The sequence below is a fragment of the Myzus persicae genome, unplaced genomic scaffold, assembly GCF_001856785.1.
Source record: "Myzus persicae strain clone G006 unplaced genomic scaffold, MPER_G0061.0, whole genome shotgun sequence".
NCBI classification, from domain to species: domain Eukaryota; kingdom Metazoa; phylum Arthropoda; class Insecta; order Hemiptera; family Aphididae; genus Myzus; species Myzus persicae.
In genome coordinates this window covers 109,400-124,314 of record NW_019102099.1, presented here as the reverse complement: position 1 = coordinate 124,314, position 14,915 = coordinate 109,400, and the positions used below count along the sequence as shown (strand labels likewise).

The 14,915-nt window shown below is 28.4% G+C and overlaps 2 protein-coding genes across 2 annotated transcripts; both read left to right on the top strand.

Annotated features, from left to right (window-relative positions):
- Nucleotides 1–6,599: 6,599 nt before the first annotated feature.
- On the top strand, nucleotides 6,600–7,045 carry LOC111031252 (RING finger protein B-like; the record flags this gene model as incomplete). The annotated part of the gene is made up of 2 exons (XM_022311123.1): nucleotides 6,600–6,741; nucleotides 6,849–7,045. Coding segments are annotated over 2 exons (339 nt in total), but the record flags the coding sequence as incomplete, so codon positions are not given.
- A 1,979-nt stretch (nucleotides 7,046–9,024) lies between these two features.
- LOC111031265 (DNA-directed RNA polymerase III subunit RPC2) lies at nucleotides 9,025–14,848 on the top strand. The gene is made up of 2 exons (XM_022311139.1): nucleotides 9,025–9,391; nucleotides 11,540–14,848. Exons 1-2 carry the CDS (start codon nucleotides 9,188–9,190, stop codon nucleotides 14,672–14,674), a joined length of 3,339 nt encoding a protein of 1,112 aa, XP_022166831.1. The 5' UTR covers nucleotides 9,025–9,187; the 3' UTR covers nucleotides 14,675–14,848.
- Nucleotides 14,849–14,915: the final 67 nt, after the last annotated feature.

Genomic DNA, 14,915 nt, shown 5'->3' with positions numbered 1-14,915 from the left:
TAGGTACCTACATAATTATGACTAAACAAGAAATAGGCACTAGAAAAATAATATTAATTAAGTAGATTAACGATATCAGTATCAAATATTGGGTATGGAGCCATGGAGGTGAGATTATTGTTAGTTTTCTATGGAGGCATGAAAATTCAACTACAGTTATATTATTAGTTTGTAACATTTATGTTTTGAGATCGTAATCATTAAAATTTACTCTGCCTTCCAGAATTTGAATTCCAAATTTAAGTACTTATTATGGTTACAGGGTATAGAGTATATAGGTAGTATAATACTAATATGACATTTTGATGGGGCGTCATCACACACCTGAGTTAGGTCTATTGGTCTATAGGGGTTACGTACCACCTAGATCCCGCGACAAGTAGATCCCCGTACGTCAACTGGATCCCTTTGGACATTTAGAACCTCATAGACATTTAGATCCCATTCTAACTATAATCTCCTTCGTCATTTAAATACCCAGATTTTGGCGGTAATTTCAAAAAACATACTAATAAATATATTTTAATTTATTCAACTATAAAATAGCATTTATAAGTTTAAAATATTTATAAAATATAAAGTATATAAGTAATAGTGACAACTAAGTGATGCTTGTAAAATTTCTAATTTTATCAATTTTAAACATAATTGTATATTTTTAAAAATTTTGTTATAGTTTTGTTTATTATAAAATTATTTTTAAAAAATGAAAGACGATTACATTGTAATACTTAGACGATTATGTATTTAATGATATAGGTTCGCAAAACAGTTTTCACGGGTACATTTTGATTTAGCACAACATTTAATCTCAAGTAACAATGTAACATTTATCATATATTCATATTGTATAAGTCAAGGCTACTTTTGGGGTGGGTGGAACTCCCATATAATATATAATATATTAATATTAATTATTGTTAGTATACCTATACAGATATACTAGCTGTCTCGCCCGGTGTGGCCCGTACCAAAGAAATGTTATTTTATATGAATGTTCTTATAATATTCAGTATTTTAATTTTTAACATATTTGATATTATATAAAAACATTGTAAGGTTAATATATTTTGATTTGTGTATTTTAGTTTTAATGTTTTGTTAATAGTTTTATCAATAATTTACATAATATGCAATGTATTTTAATATTAATTATTTATATAGATTATAGGAACATTAATTACATACAAAATTAGCTTCCATACTCCATAAGTCAAGTTGTTTTCGAGAATTGGTGTTTAGTCAGAGCGTGCCTTTTCTCGTTTATATATAATATATATGTACATAGGTATATACTATATAGGTACAAAATGATACACTAAGCATGCTCACCTCGACTTTTTCCTTTAATAATGAATCTATACTTACAAGCCATATTTTCAATATTTTTAAGGAGTGTCCTATGATAATAAAATCTTTTATTTATCAAAATAAATGAGAACACCTCTTTCCTTTTAAATTATTAAGTGGATAATTTTTTTGAAAATGTTAAAGTAAGTAGGTGCCTAATTAAAAATGCAAACTCTTAGTTGCGTTAGTTAATAAAATATTTAGAATCTAGATGCATATTGCGTATAAATTATATAATATTATAGCTACTATAGTAATACTAATAACTATGTCCTTATATGCATATGGCGTGTATGGTGTATTATAATAAATAACACGTATAAAATATGTGTAACACGTTGAATCATATAATATCCTGGGTGATTCACACACATATACTGCCATTTATTTTGGACTTGTGAAATTTACGTATAAGGGCCATATTTTCAAGTACTTACATAGATATTTTATACCATTTAAGGAATGTACTGTGTAATGGCGTAATTTGTGGGATTGAAAGGTGGGAATTTACCCCTGGGCCCTGGCTGATTTTATGATTTTAAAATCAGTCCAATGGGAGTTGCCCAGTGGTTTTCGATTAACCATTATTATATTATATTAATTATTAGCGCAAAAATATGCTTATATTTAATTATAGGAACATATTATATTGTGTAGATACTAAGAATTTATTGCCACAAATCATAATGATAAATTGTTAATAACTAATTAATAGTTGGAATATATTTATATTTTGTGTGTGTACGTGCCTGAAAGTTGGTGTGTCTTATGAGGAAATACTAAAAAGGAACATAATATATAAATATGTGCTTGCAAGCGGTTGTTTTTTAAGTTACCTACCCATTTGTGCTGGTATAACTTTTGCCCCTTCTATTAAAAACTGAAATGATATCAACATATTTATTTTTTTTAAACGAGAAACAACCCCCTTTTTACTACAAATTATTAAGCAAATGATTTTTTTAAATAAAATATATTAATATAACTACCTAGGTAAATAAATAGTATTTTGTACCTACGAGTAGTTTCTGAGTTATTAAAATGTACTAATAATATAATAATATTCTAGTCCTGAAAAATGGTTTAACATAACTTTAAAATATACGTAAATACGTAATATTTAATCTAGTATAGGTTAGGTATTTAATTAAACAGTTTTTGAAAAGTATAAATATTGATAGATTAGAATTAATTAGTAATTACTATAATTTACAAATCATCATAGCCCCCAAATCTTCCAAACCTATATTATCATGGACTTATCCTTAGTAGTTAGTATATAATAATATAATTAAAAAACTAGGTACTCGTTCAAATTTGGGTTTGAAATTTGAATACATCGTTTTTAAAAAAACTATCTACTTAAAACTGTATTTGGAATTTATAGATATAAACCTGCACAAGCACACATCGCAGATATCGATGACAGTATTTTCATTTGTCACTCAAGTCATTAGTCTGCAGTAGGTATAGGTATACTGAATACCTACTGACTTGTGAGTTGTGACCATATGTCTATACTGTCTATACTGAGTACTGACCAGTGACCTACTTGGGTCTGTCTTGTGAATTTCTTTATACCCATGGGCCATGACGTGTTTGGATTGTCATCGACTATTGTTTATTATACGAATGTAAAAACTAAAAACCCAAACAACAATTATTGGGAATAGAGTACCTAAGTAAATCGAAATCGATTTTATAATCAGAAATCAGAATTATTCAGAACTCTTGTGCAACTGTGCGTAGTTGTGATATTGGAGGGGGGACTGGGGGAGGCTAAAGGCTAATTATAATTAGGGGATTATAATCTTATTTTCATTTGAATTAAATTGAATATTAGTAACGAGTAACATATTATATTCCGAAACTGTCAAGGATTTTCAGTAATAATATTTAAGAACATTATAGTTATTCATGTTAATAACGTACCTATATACAATTTGAATTATTCTGATTGCTCTAAATTCTCTAAATTACTCTAAATTCTGATTACAATAGTCGATTACACTTCGATTACGCTTAACCCACTGATTTTACCGGCCGAATTCCGCGGCTTAACCTGAGATCATCTTATATAATACGGGCCCTTAGATATCTATAGGTACCAAATTATTACCTACCTATTAATAATATATTTATACATACATACATACAATCTTACCCTGAAGGCTGAAACAATTTCATTTTCATTTGGTTCAAAACTGTTGCTGCTAACAGTCAAGCCAAAAGATACAAGTTATAATTTATACGTCTTCGATATTTTAAAACTTTATTTTAACTAATTTAAAATATGGAAAAAATAATTTCAACACTAGAAGGATTAAGAGGCCAAGGAAATACGTTCAAAGATGAAGATGGATTTGTTTATTGGAAGAAATTGGACTGTAAATCGCATATGACTGTCAGATGTTCATTGTGGAAGACCGGGTAAATACCTACCTATGTTTTAACTTAATGAAATCTTGATTATTTCTAATTTTTTAATTAGTATTGTATTTGTATAACAGTATGGCATTCATTATAAAATGTAAACATTATGATATAGGTAGTCAAAATATTTTGACTCTTTTTGAGATATTTATCGTCAAGACATTTTCATTTTTTACATTTTTTTTTTTAATAAATGTAAATTAAATGTTTTTTGATGGGTGTAAAATACTAAAATGTAATACTATACAAGGTTCCTCAAGTTGTTATAATAGCAGCTAAAAAATATTAAAAATACATAAATATATATTTTTTACTAATTACGACCATGCTTTCAAATAATAATTATAGTAATTGTTGAAAAAAAAACAAAAAAAACAGCCTTATTTCTGAAATTTGTTAATTTTACAAAATCCTTTTCATATAGCTATATTTTCTTGTTTTAGGTGCAAAGCAAAAGGTAAAATATCAAAAAATGATAAAACAAAACTTGTGTTAACGGTTGGTCATGAAAACAATCATGTAAGAAACAATATTGTATCAAAATTCAGAAATATTTGTAACGAACGTTCCAAAAATGAACAGATTTCGCTTCGTATAATTTACAATGAGGTATTTATAATATTTAAAAATATATCTACATCATCTTCAAAATAAATATTAAATAATTTATTCTATATTATTAATATCTTAGACAAGTTCTATGCCTGAATTCATTAATATAAATGTTGGTCCATTTGTATCCCATCGGCGAACCATGCAAAGGCATAGGAAATCGAATCAACCTACATCACCAAAAACCATGACTGATTTCCATTACCAATTGATTGGAGACTATGTTCATCTTCCAGTGATGGATAATGTACCTATTTATATGGGAAAAATAGGCACTGACCCCGAAGAAGGGATAACAATGTTGTTTGTATTACCAGAAATTAAAAAGTAAATACTATGTACAATGTACTTAGAAAATGAATTATCTTGATAGGTATCTATGTAAATAAATTATAATAATTGTATAAAACCTATTTGTTTTCTTTTTCAGTATACTGAGGACTGGATCAACGTTTTTGATGGATGGTACATTTGCTGCTGCTCCATCATTTAACCGGGAGTGTCAACAGCTATATGTTATAATGGGTATAACATTTAACACCGTGAGTTATACCTAAAAATAATTATATTCATATATACAAATATTATAATGTGATATTCATTGCAGCTTACCTTAAACCAATAAAACCATTTCTAAGATTTTTTTCTTATTACTTATTCATAAATCTCATATCTAAGTATATAAAGGTATCAAACTGATTATACATTTTAAATTATAAAATGTTTGTATTTTAGGGATTCCCAATAGCATTTGCTTTGATGTCAAGAAAGACAGCGAGGGCTTACAGTGCTTTATTTAAACGGCTATTAGAAATTGAGCCACAGTGGACACCACAAACAATTATTGTAGATTTTGAGAGAGCTGCAATAGTGTCATTGAAAGAAATTTTCAATAATGTTACAATAAGGGGTTGTTGGTTCCATAGCTCTCAAGCTCTGTGGAGAAAAGTGGGAGAATTCGGTAAGCTTATAAATATTTTTGATAGTTCAATAAGTATATATTAAATAATCTTAAATGTATTACAGGAATGATAGAAATATGTTCCGGGCATCGAAATGCATATGACATAATACATATGCTAATGGCATTACCACTTTTGCCTGTGGATAAGGTGATGGAAGGCTTTCTTTCTATAAGACAATTTTACACAGAAAATGTTGAAAATAGTTTGCCAGTGGAAAGCTGTAGAATATTTCAAAGATATTTCCAGTATTACAAATCGACATGGCTCCAAGGTTTGTTAAACCTGAAAAATATTAGAAGATGTTATCGGGAATATGATGCATTACATTTTAACATTTTAGTTTCACTTAGCATAGTTGTAAAATTGTTTGTCAATTTTAATAACAAAGAAATTTGTTTAAGTAATTGAACAAATTTTTTTAAAACTAAATGTACATATTTATTTTAATTTATTTAGTTGTTAATAATTTAAATATGAATAGTAAAATACTGACACTGATTGATAAATATTGAATAATAATTACAGTGTATTTAAAAACATAATGTATACATTATACAGGACCAAATGCAGACATCTTGTCTGTCAACGGTGTTATTTGGCGGACAAACAACGTGTTGGAAACTAGCCATCAACACCTTCGCATGCACATGGGTAATATGCATCAACCAGAACCATGGGTGTTTTTAAGTAATTTATTTTTATAATTTTTACTAATTTACCTTGTACATACTGTTTTTAATAAAAACATTAAATGTTTGTTTTTTTTTTAAATTTTTTGTCTTCATAAATTTAAATTAATTATCACTATAAGGCACTGCAAATGTCTAACAAAAAAATATAATCTACCATAATAGGTTTTATAAAACATTTAAATTTTGCAGAAGGGTTAATTACATACTCAAGTGGTGTATTGGCTGATTACAATTTGGCAATTGATGGTATCCAGGTCAGGGAACCACAACGGCAAATCTGGATAGACCACCAGCGAAACCTCGATTTGGCTTCTAGGTTGTTAGCTGAAGGGCGTTACACAGTAACTGAATTTTTGGCATGTACTAAACATGTTACTCCAAATTTTGGAGTAGTCAGACCATTACATATTGCCCAACCACTTCCACTTCCTGAAATACAACCGGTCGTTGAGAATCGGCAACCAGTTAATGCCAGGGAATTTATTTTAGAAAGATGGCCTATTGTTGATGGGGAAATAAATAGTAAAATTTAATATACTCACTTTGATACAACTATAATAGTCCTAATATTCTTTTATTTTTAGTATTTCATCTTATTCATTGGCTGGACGATGAAGAAGAAGAAGAAGAAAATATACCACGTCCAGTATTACCGAATAATACATATATTAGTCTTGAAGACTTGACCAGTAAATAAATATTACACTAAAAATATATAATCATTAATCATGCATGCATAATACGCATTAATTAAAATTTATATACTTTAATTAATTATCATACTTTGAATTTTCAGTTGAACCAATTATATCTGAAAGCTGTTATATATGCCATTACTCAACGCCCACTGTCATAGCATTACCATGTAGACATCAAGGATTGTGTGCTCCTTGCCATCAAACATACATAATGATGCCACCATACAGAACAATACCATACTACAGATGCCCTTTATGTAGAGGAGAAATTACAACATATTTCATTATTGTTTGACAAATATAATAATATTCTAATATACAAATTTTTCATCTTATTTCACTTTTTCTGTTTTCAATATACTTACTTATAACTTATAATATATGATACAATTTAATGTAGGTACAATCAAATTATTCAAATCTTAGAGACTAGAGTTACCTACACTCAATATGGCAGACAAGATAAAGAAACTAAAAATAAGAATCTTACGTTTAAAGTACACCACTACTGTAAGGAAGCGGCTTTAGATATTTTAACAATAAAAGCATAAATATACTACTTAATATGTAGTTTGAATAAATTTAAACTTATAAAATTAGGTGCAGTTAGTTGTTACTTTTAAAATAAATAGTAGATAATATTATTAAACTACATATAGAACCTATAGTAGATAATACGTTTATACTGAAAATGTGAAAATGTAAATATTGTAAATACCTCATTACCTAGGACCTAAAGCTAAAGGTGGGCATGTAAATAAAATGAATAATATATGTAACCCAAGTCATGTTAGTAAACACAAGGTTGTTAAATTAGAAGTTATTAGTTAGCAAATAATAAATTTAACTCGCAGTCTAGTCTAAAGGTAATATGAACAAAATATTAACTTAAGTCTGTTTAAAAAAGGTTCTATCTACTTTTTTTTACTTTTTTACAGCAGGTGGCTCACATAAAGACTAAAGAGTATTTTGCTTCTTTCTATATACCTTATATAATATATTATTTTATCAAGAAACAGAAACTTCAAATAATAGCATTATATCAAGTATTACTATAATTAGTATTATTATAGTATTAGATTAATATTATTTTATGTATAAAACCATTAAAAATATTTTTAACTTTAAAAAGCTAAGTTATTTCAACTTGTTAATTAAACTAGTTAAGTTAAAAAGTTAATTAAAAAATAATTAACTAGTTAAGTAAAAAATAGGTAAACTAAATATTTAGCTTTTTTTCTAGTTAATGCCTACCTTAGCTAAACTGCTAAATAGTCAATAACTCATAGTAATCATATATAGATATAACACCGAGATAAACAATATAGTAGGTAGTAGGTATTTACAGTATAGAGTATACTTACTATAATAGACCATAGTATAAGGAATAATAGTATTCCATAGACTATGCCACTACGGTCTACAGTCAACGATCATAAACGACAAAAACATTGTATGATCTTAAGATGTTGATGAATGATGACAGCTGATGGCGACGATTTTACGATATAATTTATAAACAATAGTTATAAGTTAAAATAATAGCCGTGGATAATGTACATATTTTGTACTGTGAAAAATATGTAATAAGGGCCACACAATTATAAATTATAATCATAGTATCATAATGGCATAATAGGTAGGTAATAAATAATAATATTATATTATTATTACATATTATCTACTTAGTACATACATCAATATACCTACTTTACTAATATAATTGTTTTTATAATTGTTTGTGTTTTGTGTAATATAACTATATAAGTACTAAGTAGGTACCAAGTAGATAGGTAGGTACCTAATACCTATAATATATTATTATCTAATGTGCGTCAGATTGCGTCTATAAATGTTAAAATGTCTATATTTCCATAATAAAATGTAAAAAAGGTACTTAGATCACAACACTGTTCGACTGTTCTATAAAACAAAATAGTTTAGTTCCTACTTGGCTACTTACTATGCATTATGCAATACAATAAGTACAAATCATAAACCCATTACAATTTAAAATTGGTAAAACGACTTAATTTATAAATAAAAATAATAATCCTAATTAGTAATTAAAATTAAAATTAATTTATAAACTCGCTGTGGTCGTTTTAATCCCCCGTCAATTAGATCCTATTGCGTCAGTTAGTCACCGAGATCTAGCTGTCGAGGGATCTATGTGACCGTTCACCGTCTATAGGCGTCATGTTTTCACATATTATCACTTGATAGTTGTTATCATTAATACTATCACTGTTTGTTAACTTATCGCGTCTTTCTTGGACATAATAACAATCGCACGTTTTTTTTCGAAATCCGATCGTGATAATTCAACGTTTACTGTCAACGTTATATTTTTTTCGAAGTTATTCAACTCTGTCGGCTGTCATTAGAACAACCCATAAGCATAGGTTCATAGCAAGAACTGAAACAAAAAATAAAAATGGTTGAAGTGCTCCGGGACAAAGAATTTCTAGTCAAAGAATACTTGGAGACCCGTGGATTATACAGTCATCATATTAACTCTTTCAACGCATTTATTGATAGTGACCTGAAGAAAATCATTCAGCAAAACCATGCCGTACGGAGCGATGCTGACCCCAACTTCTATTTGCATTTTAAAAATGTTACCGTTGGCCATCCACAGGTATGATAATGTCATTTAGTTCCCATGCTATACATATAATTTATTTTATGAATAGAATATTGACACTCGTGTAATATACTCTTATATATGTTATATTTTTATTTTATTTTACTACGAGAAATTACTTGTGACTGGAGTTATTAAGATCAACAACATATTATAACGATCGTACAATACTATGATAACTAAATAGCCTAGGTATTATACTTGTATATATCTGGTAAATTACAGGTTAATATACACCAAGACCCATAATAACTTACTTTAAGATATCAAATTATTTTAGTCTGCATTGTGTCCTTTCATCTTCGTGTGTTAAACAATAGATTTGTTAGACCTCCAACTAAAAGACGAATGGTGGCAGTTCATTAAAACACAACACAAAAATGTATTTGATGTTTTCTGTGATGACGTAAACTCAGCATAACAATATATATAACTTATTAAAATACTCGACAATGATGATCGTTAGCAAAAAATACATTAGGTACATTTTAGTTTTATATATTGTTATTAACCAGTGTGTAAAAATGGTAAACATCCGTAAACTTTTTTGGTAGGTAAAAAGCATATTACAGTATATACCAACGAAGTAGAGGTAGGTAGCTACTACAGGAGTATCATAATATTGAATAATCATCATAAAATAATTGAATGGTAAAATATAAGAATATCATTGCCATTATATTATTTAATATATTCATTATTCTTTTTGTTACCTATCTAATTTAAAGGATATTCTTTCAATTATTTTCCTTACGAATTGTGATGTTTTTAATTTTAAACCAATATTTTTTATAAATGATATAAGTATTCACATATTGAACTATATTGCTAATTAATTGATACTTGCTTTATTTATTCTTAAAGGAGTTTTTAAATTTAATTTTTAAGCTTGAATTAAAAAAAGAAAATTGGTTGGAGATAGAAGATTTTCTTTTCCTATTACCTTTATGACCTATGTACATACTATATGTATAGGTATATGTATTAGTATGTCACATTTATATTATGTAGGTACATTTTATATTCAAATGTATTGATCCATTATTTAGTAATAATGAGACGTGCATTTTGACAGCCAAGTTACTGTCTTTGCCCTTTATATAATATGATATTGTATTTTACAATAATATTGGTATTGTATTCAGTATTGTTTGATTAAATTACATCTAATATTTCTGTATACAAAAATATGGAAATTATTTAGAATTTTTGTTTTTGTTTTCTGTTAGGTATTTGTTTTAATTTTGGATTGCAATATAAGAGGATACCCATAATCATGCATGTTATCTGTATATTTTTTAATTTTAAAAAGCTCATTACTTGCTTTAAAATTAATATATCTAAAAAATTCTATCAAGTATAATATATAACAACTAACAAGTATACAACAACTTAGTTAAATAGATAGTTATAAACCTAAAATTTGTTAAGTCTTGTATATTTTGTAGGACAGAGACTGTACATGTAAGTAAATAGATACAACACCTTGTTAAATGTAATCCTTAATTTTAGATAGTCTAATCTAATTGTAGACTTCACAGTATGGTATGCAATTCTAAGAAATGCTTAAATTAAAAATATCTGAAATTGGTTATAGTAAGTTGATCACTAATTAGTATTTAATAACCATTCTTAACCATAAGTTCATTAGTTCATAGAAAAAACTTAGGGTATATTATTTATAGTAAAAATTAAGAGTCTAAATGCCTAAGATCATTTCAAAATATAAATATTCCAATCAACTTTAATATTATTAATTTAATATGCATTCTATAACTTATTTTTAGCGTTCATAAAACTTTAATTCAAGGTTTAACTATAAAAATTTTTCAATATATTTCATTATGCCTAAAATAAATGCTAATTTTTTTTATAAATCATTAAAACTACCATTTCGTTTCTTTTTTTTTCTGTATATTTTAGGGATTTAAATGTATTTTTTGATTTTTGGATATGTTTTATGAATTTTAATTCTGCTCTATTTAAAAAAATAAATAATAATATAATAAATTGAAACTGTCAACTTATTGTTTTTAAACATGACACTTTTGAAATATTCTTGTACTGAATGTTTATAACATTATTATAAAAAACGCATAAAAATAAATGTATTATATGAATTAATGATGGTTTAATTTTCAGGTAGATGATGGCTTTAACGTTACACGAAATGTTACACCACAAGAATGCCGTCTACGGGATCTAACATATTGTGCTCCTATATATGTTGATATTGAATATGTTAAAAGTGGCATGAAATATCTTCGAAAAGGATTCATTATTGGCCGTCTGCCTATAATGTTAAGAAGTAATCGGTGTTGTCTTTACCAGAAATCAGATGCAGAGTTGGCAAAAATGAAAGAATGTATCTATGACTCGGGTGGTTATTTTATAGTGAAAGGAACTGAAAAAGTAATATTAATGCAGGAACAACCTGCAAAAAACAAAATATTGGTTGAAAAAGATTCTAACGGAGTGCCTACTGTTCAAGTAATGAGTAGTACTGTTGACAAAAAGTCTAAGACTAATATTATTTTTAAGAAAAATTTGATTTATGTTTGTCATAACGCACTTGAGGAGAATATACCTTTTGTTATTTTTATGAAAGCTCTTGGTGTCTGTTCAGATCAGTTAATACTACAAATGGTTGGCACAGAGTTTGCTATTATGAATCAAATGTACCCATGCTTTTTAGAAGGTAGCAAGTTAAATATCTATACTCAGAAACAAGCTCTTCGATTTATTGGAGATCGTATAAAAAAAATGGGGTTTTCCTCTGAAGATTATGATAGTAGAGTTATTACTGAGGTCCATGATTTTTTATCTACTGTAATTTTGGCTCATATACCTGTGACTAATACTAATTATCATATGAAAGCTATATATACTTCAATCATGGTAAGACGACTAATTTTTTCATTGTCCAATCCAGATTTATTTGATAGTAAAGATTATTATGGTAATAAGTGTTTAGATTTACCTGGATCATTTTTATCATTACTTTTTGATGACACCTTTAAACGTTTCACTTTTGAGCTCAAATCTGTTGCTGACAAGAATATACCAAAAGTAAAAGCCACTCCATTTGATATAATCAAATACATTAGAACTGATACAATTACAAACGCATTGGTGTTCGCCATTCAAACTGGAAATTGGTCTATTAAGAGATTTCGTATGGAAAGACATGGTGTTACTCAGGTTTTAACTAGATTGTCATACCTATCAGCTATAGGTATGATGACTAGAGTTAATTCACAGTTCGAAAAAAGTAGAAAAGTATCAGGACCTCGTTCATTACAGCCTTCGCAGTTTGGAATGTTGTGCCCTTCAGATACTCCTGAAGGAGAAGCTTGTGGACTCATAAAAAATATTTCACTTTTAGCTCATGTGACGACTGAATCTGAAGATGATGATGCAGTATTACAATTAGCTCTCAATTTAGGAGTTGAACCAGTAGGTTTATATTCAGTAAATGATTTACATGAAGATTATATGTATTTAATAATATTTAATGGAAACATAATTGGTTCCACTAACAAATGCATTGACTTTGTTGAAAAATTTCGAAGGTGTAGGCGGAAAGGTATATTCAGTAAGTTTATTTCCATTTACATATCAGAACGGCACAAGTGTATTTACATCAACTCTGGTGATGGTCGACTATGTAGACCATATTTAGTTGTAGAAAATGGTCAGCCATTACTAACTAATGCTCATATTGATGATTTAAAAAGAGGATATTGCACATTTCAAGATTTTATAGATCAATCTCTTATTGAATTTATTGATGTCGATGAAGAAAATAATTGTTTAATAGCATATAATGAAGAAAAGATTGTTTCTGAAACTACTCATATGGAAATGGCGCCTTTTAGCATATTGGGTATATGTGCTAGTGTTATACCATTTCCACATCATAACCAATCACCTCGTAATACCTATCAATGTGCTATGGGTAAACAAGCAATAGGTACTATAGCCTTAAACTACCAACATAGAATAGATACACTTCAATACAATTTGTGGTACACACACATACCTATGGTTCATTCTAAAGCAGTACCAATGATCAATTATGATAAGTTGCCAGCTGGTCAAAATGCCACTATTGCTGTTATGAGTTATTCTGGCTATGATATTGAAGATGCTATCATATTGAATAAGGCTAGTGTTGATAGAGGTTTTGGAAGAGGCGGAACATATAGGAATTCCAAATGTTTTTTAAGACATTATCCAAATCAAATGATGGATTCTATACAGGGACCTATCATCGATAATGCTACAAAAAAACCAATTTATAAACATAGGGCATTAGAAAATGATGGTATAGCAGCTATTGGCCAACCAGTATTTGATAAGCAAGTCACAATCAATAAGGCAACGCCAAAAACTATAACTGTAGAAGATGTAGGTGGCGATAGAGGCTTTAAAGAAACGCCCTTATATTACAAAGGATACGATCCATCATATATTGACAAAGTAATGATAACATCAAATAGTGATTGTTTTTTAATCAAAGAAAACTTTAGACAACCAAGACGTCCTGAAATTGGTGACAAGTTTAGTAGTAGACATGGTCAAAAAGGAGTGGTTGGTTTGATTGTAGACCAAGAGGATATGCCTTTCAATGAAGTTGGAATATGCCCAGATTTGATTATGAACCCTCATGGTTTTCCATCACGTATGACAGTTGGTAAACTTATTGAACTTTTAGCCGGTAAAGCTGGAGTATTAGAAGGCAAATTTCAAGACGGCAGTGCTTTTGGCGGTGCAACTGTCACCGATATTAGTAATGAGTTGCAGAAACATAATTATAATTATCTGGGAAAAGATGTACTATACTGTGGCATTGATGGTAGACCAATGGAAGCTTACATCTACTCAGGTCCAGTTTTCTATCAACGATTGAAACACATGGTGGCTGATAAGATACATGCTCGATCCAGAGGACCTAGAGTGCTACTGACCAGGCAGCCAACAGAAGGTAGATCCAAAGATGGTGGACTCCGGATGGGAGAAATGGAGAGAGACTGTCTTATTGCGTATGGTGCTAGTATGCTGATTATTGAAAGATTAATGTTGAGTAGTGATGTGGTAGAAATGGATGTATGCAAATTATGTGGTTTATTTTCGTATTCTGGTTGGTGTCACATGTGCCAAAAAAGTAATTCAGTGTGCCGAATAAAAATGCCTTATGCATGCAAATTACTATTTCAAGAACTGCAAGCAATGAGTATAGTACCCAAGATATCATTAAAGAAATATTGTGACTGAAAAATATTTGTATTAAGAATTTTCTATGTTTTTTATGTGTATTTATATTTAATAAAATAATTTGTTGTTATTAATAATCAGGACTTATTATAACATGGATTTTACAAAACAACACAATTTTTGTCAAATAAAATTCAAAGTTGAGTGTTCATTGTTGAATTTATGATTAATTTATACAATTAATATCAATTTATATTGTTCATTTATTATTTATTGATAATATTTTCTTATCATAATAATA

Coding starts and splice junctions, on each gene's coding strand:
- LOC111031265 (XM_022311139.1), top strand. CDS start 9,188: ATGGTTGAAGTGCTCCGGGACAAAGAATTTCTAGTCAAAGAATACTTG. Junction 9,392..11,539: donor TTACCGTTGGCCATCCACAG/GTATGATAATGT, acceptor TTTAATTTTCAG/GTAGATGATGGCTTTAACGT.